This window comes from Mandrillus leucophaeus, unplaced genomic scaffold, assembly GCF_000951045.1.
Source record: "Mandrillus leucophaeus isolate KB7577 unplaced genomic scaffold, Mleu.le_1.0 Scaffold3, whole genome shotgun sequence".
NCBI classification, from domain to species: domain Eukaryota; kingdom Metazoa; phylum Chordata; class Mammalia; order Primates; family Cercopithecidae; genus Mandrillus; species Mandrillus leucophaeus.
The window spans coordinates 11,433,670-11,438,258 of NW_012103142.1; the positions used below are offsets into that span (position 1 = coordinate 11,433,670).

General features: G+C 42.9%; 1 protein-coding gene across 1 annotated transcript in view; it reads right to left on the reverse strand.

Moving 5' to 3' along the window:
* XPO5 (exportin 5) overlaps positions 1 to 4,589 on the reverse strand; it is a 55,096-nt gene that overhangs the window by 10,677 nt on the left and 39,830 nt on the right. The window contains exons 21-23 of the mRNA XM_011986793.1: positions 3,464 to 3,564; positions 1,057 to 1,153; positions 270 to 406 (exon numbers count right to left, since the gene is read on the reverse strand). Coding sequence (XP_011842183.1) covers positions 270 to 406; positions 1,057 to 1,153; positions 3,464 to 3,564 — 335 coding nt within the window. The remainder of the gene's footprint in view (positions 1 to 269; positions 407 to 1,056; positions 1,154 to 3,463; positions 3,565 to 4,589) is intronic.

A 4,589-nucleotide genomic window follows, 5' to 3' on the forward strand; every position in this document is an offset into this window, starting at 1 on the left:
AAAAAAAAAAAAAAAAAAAAAGCTTTATCTTTAATATTTCCAAGAAGGGGGGAAGGTAAAAATTTGCCCCGCAAGGAAAAGTTTATGGCCATCTGGACTGCCTTCATGTTTTTCCTGCAGTCTGCCAGTGTTTTTAATGACATGATGCACTTAGATACATCATCTCATCTCTTCCTTCTAGTTCTGCCTCCTCCCTCTGGTTCCTGTGACCTGTTTCTGTCTCTAATTTTCTGACCTTTTGGGTTATGTAGAGACTTTTGAAAGGATATGAAGCATGGGTCTGAGTCGGTAGTCAGGAATATTGTTCAAGTTGACAAAGGCTGAGCTGAGAAGCTGGGTAGCAAGGTCCTCCACAGTATAGAAGTCTTGCTGCATGGAAGGGCCTGCCTTCCCTAGGATATGAAAACTGTAAAGGGGGGAAAAAAACACTGGCAATGACAAATCCAACATCTGTTACTGCCAGCCCTGACTGTCCCATGAATTTCATTTCTAGCCTACAATAAGATTTTTCAGCCAGAAAAGCAGTTATATTTACTTAAGAGAACTTATAGATACAGCATCTTTTAAAAGACAGATGTTGGCGGCTGAGATCAGCAGTAGCTTTCATTACTATTTAATGTGGACTTACAATGGAGGATCTCATGAGCTTGGCTGATTAGTGTACTGGGTTAGTGAGGCCAAAGCCCGCGAGGGCCAGTTACTTCCCCAACCCACAACCAGTATCTAGCCACCCTACTCCCATAAGTAGGCTGCAAGCAGTGTAGGGTCTAAGCAATCTCCACCACTTTTAGCTTCTACTTGGGTTTCATCATGTTATACACTAGAAACAAGTTGGGCATGAAGCAGGCGGGGACTGTGAGGCTTATATGACAATTACAAAAAAAGCAAATGCAGGAAAGCAGGCTGTTCATTTCTGTTTAACACTAGAATCATTAGTTTCCTATCAAATTCTTGCCTCACCTTACTTGTACACTAGATGAAAAGTCCAACCCATGGACATTCCTATACAATACATATCCAGGAAGAAAATATGGAGAGGCAGCATTGGTTCCTTACCAGTTTTCATAGAGGGTGGAGAAGAAACGCTGCATTCTTTCCAAGATGGTTTTGAAGACAGGAGAGTCATTGAGTTCCAAGAGAGGTTGAGGTAATCCTAAAGGGAAATACGGGTCAGGAACATGATGCTCCACACTGTCAGGAGTCTCAACTGGCCAACACTCTACAGCAGGCAGATGTTGTTCGGGGTGAAGGCGTGTGCATGGTGCTGTACTGCAAAGCACTTGGCTATGTGATTTGTTGCACTCTTTTGGTAGGAGAAGGTGAAAGCTACTTAAGGACCGAGGACTTTAGACCCAGGTACTCTTTTACCTGCTTTTTTAAAATTCTTTCCCCAGATGGAACTTGTACCAAAAAAAGTGACAACTCAAAAGTATTTTTCCATAAAGCTCTGGGGATGCCCCCACAATTAATTTATGAAACCCCTTTTTTTAAGCAAAATCTTACACAAAAGACTAAGATGTGTAGCAGCTCAAAATGAAACCCACTTACCTTAGTATTAAAAACTGCCTTAAAAGATCTATACTTTTAAGTGTAATCAGAGGTTTTACATTTCGAGTCTTATAGTCAGAAGCTATCTGAGGGAGCTATTTGTCCATTTTAGTATTTCTGGTTGGCCACTTATTTCTATAGCAGGAGTTCCTGACTTAACTTGAATAATGGGATAGGGGTGTGTGGTAAGCAACACCTACTTTTTATATTAATAGCAATACACTTCTTGGAAGTTCTATTTTTACTGGTGTCTGCAACATAACCCTTAAATGGAATGGTGTCAAAGGAAAAGATTCAGGACTATCTAGGCCGAAACAGATAGACATGAGCTCTGGAAAGGCAAATTAACATCCTTCCTTTGGCTAACTTCACAGCTGAGGAATGCCCACTGGATTGCTTGACCACAGCCAGGCTCAGACACAGGTTATAGCTGAGGACAAAGACAAACTATGGGGGCTGTGATGGTGAGCCAGCCTGAAGCTTCTGAGATGGGTACAAGGTTTAGACAACTGATGCCTCTGGCTCTAACTTCATCCCACATTCCCAGACTTGCTCCCTGTGCTCCAGCCACATGATTCAACCATCTCTATGTCCTGGACATACGAAGGCCTTTCCCTCTTGCCTCAGATCTTGTACCTGCCATTCTGTTTGTCCAGAATGCCCAGCATTTCCTCATGCCCCTAACCTAGCTAATTCCTACTCATCCTTCAAGTCCCCATTGGGAGTCAGCCTTCTGACTTCCCTCCGAGACTGGGTTAGGTCTCCCACTAAACACTCAAAGCACTGCCACTTTCCTTCACAGCAAATACCGCAATTATGACTGCACAGTTATTTTCATGCTTATTTTCAATGGGAAAATGAATTAAAGCAGTGTCCTAATCAAGGTCACAATTGGGAGGCCAGGCGTGGTGACTCATGCCTATAATCCCGGCACTGTGGGAGGCCAAGGCAGGCAGATCACTTGAGGTCACAAGTTCGAGACCAGCTGGCCAACATGGTGAAACCCTGTCTCTAATAAAAATACAAAAAATTAGCTGGGTGTGGTGGTGCATGGCTGTAGTCCCAGCAGGCTGAGGTGGGAGAATCACTTGAACCTGGGAGGCAGAGGTTGCAGTGAGCCGAGATTGCACCACTGTACACCAGCCTGGGTGACAAAGTGAGACTCTCTCAAAACAAAACAAAACAAAACAAAACAAAAAAAAAAAGGTAACAATTGGGAAATTGCTTAAAATCTATTCCTTTAAAAACTTTGATATGTATCTATCTACACACACACACACACACACACACAAGGCAGGAAAGTATACAAATATCCTTCAGGTTAAAGGCCATGATTTATTTATAATCGAATGGCTGTAACACCCACCACAACCTACTGGCTAAATTGAAGAAGGGGTTAACAGGAAATAAATAAATTGCTTCTGATCTTCTCTGTATGATAAGGTAATTAAGTAAATACATTTGTTCATATAGAGTTTATAGGAACTCCACAAATGCATTTCTGAACAAATAGATGGTGAAGGTAGTGCAAAACAAGGAGGAAGAAGCACAAGATAGGCAGAAGCTGCTCAAGCAACGCATAAGAATGCCTGTAATCCTAGTGCTTTGAAAGGCCATGGTGGGAGAACTGCTTGAGGATAAGAGTTCGAGACCAGCCTGGGCAACATAGTAAGACCCTGTCTTACTATTTTAAAGTTCGTCTGGTGTTGTGATCCACCTGTAGTCCAACTACTCAGGAGGCTGAGGCAGGAAGACTGCTTGAGCCCAAGAGTTTGAGCCTACAGTGAGTTATGGTTGCACCAGTGCACTCTAGCCTGGGTGACAGAGACTATGACTCTCAAAAAACGACAACAAAAAAAGGGGACATCCATTAGGGATAAGGTGAACCTAGGAGAAAAAATGTTACATTTCTTACCTAATATAGCAGATTTTTCCGCATCAAGCATATCCAGAGCCTTGGTGAAAGGCTCTGCCATTTTGGCTAGCATTTCTGGTGCATATAATGTATTGTGGGTTCTGAAAGAAACAAGAATGCTATTGAGTTTTTCCATCTGATGCAGAAGGAAACAGTGGGCTTTGCTTGTAATTCAGTGATACTACAGTTCCACATAGACACATCTGCCCATGAACTCCTGGCAGGGGAAAGAAAACAAGGTATAAATATCTGAATGCTCGGTGCAGGAGGGACTGGACTTGCACAGATAATTAGTATACAATACCTAAGATGAACTAATATGAGAACCAAACCCCAAGACAACAGGACAGTATCAGAGTCCAAAGCTAGAAAGCAAAATTCTTTTATATCTGAAGTGGTCCCAGTTTTTTGACCACCAGTGATATGGAATGAAATGTGTGCAACATTGTGGATTTACAGGTAGGAACACAGAAGGTGGTGGTAATTTGCCCCATTTTTCAATGTTTTGTCTTAATTCCAAGAGCATGGACCTTGCAACAGCTGTTTGGACCTGACAGAGGAACGCAATTCCCAACACATGCTGTCTCCCACCAAAATGACCTACCTGAGCAATTATGGGCTTTGAGTAAAGAGCAATGACTGTGAACTTGATACACCTGCTGTCCACAGCACTCTTACCTACTCACAGAAATGGCCCCACTGAACAAACTGATGGCTACACGTTTAAGATGCAAACTAAAAACATCTTTTAGACCATGTTTCAGTCTCCATAGTTTGTTCTTTTTGTTCTTAAGAAGTCATTCTAGGCCAGGCTTAGTGGTTCATGCCTGTGATCCCAGCACTTTGGGAGGCCGAGACCAGTGAATTACCTGAGGCCAGGAGTTCAAGACCAGGCTGGCCAACATAGTGAAACCCCATCTCTACTAAAAATATAAAAATTAGACGGGTGTGGTGGTGCATGCGTGTAATCCCAGCTACTTGGGAGGCTGAGGCAGGAAAATTGCTTGAACCCAGGAGGATTGCTTGAACCCAGGAGGCAGAGGTCGCAGTCAGCTGAGATCATGCCACTGCACTCCAGCCTGGGCAACTGAGTGAGACTCCATCTCAAAAAGAAACAAAAAAAAAA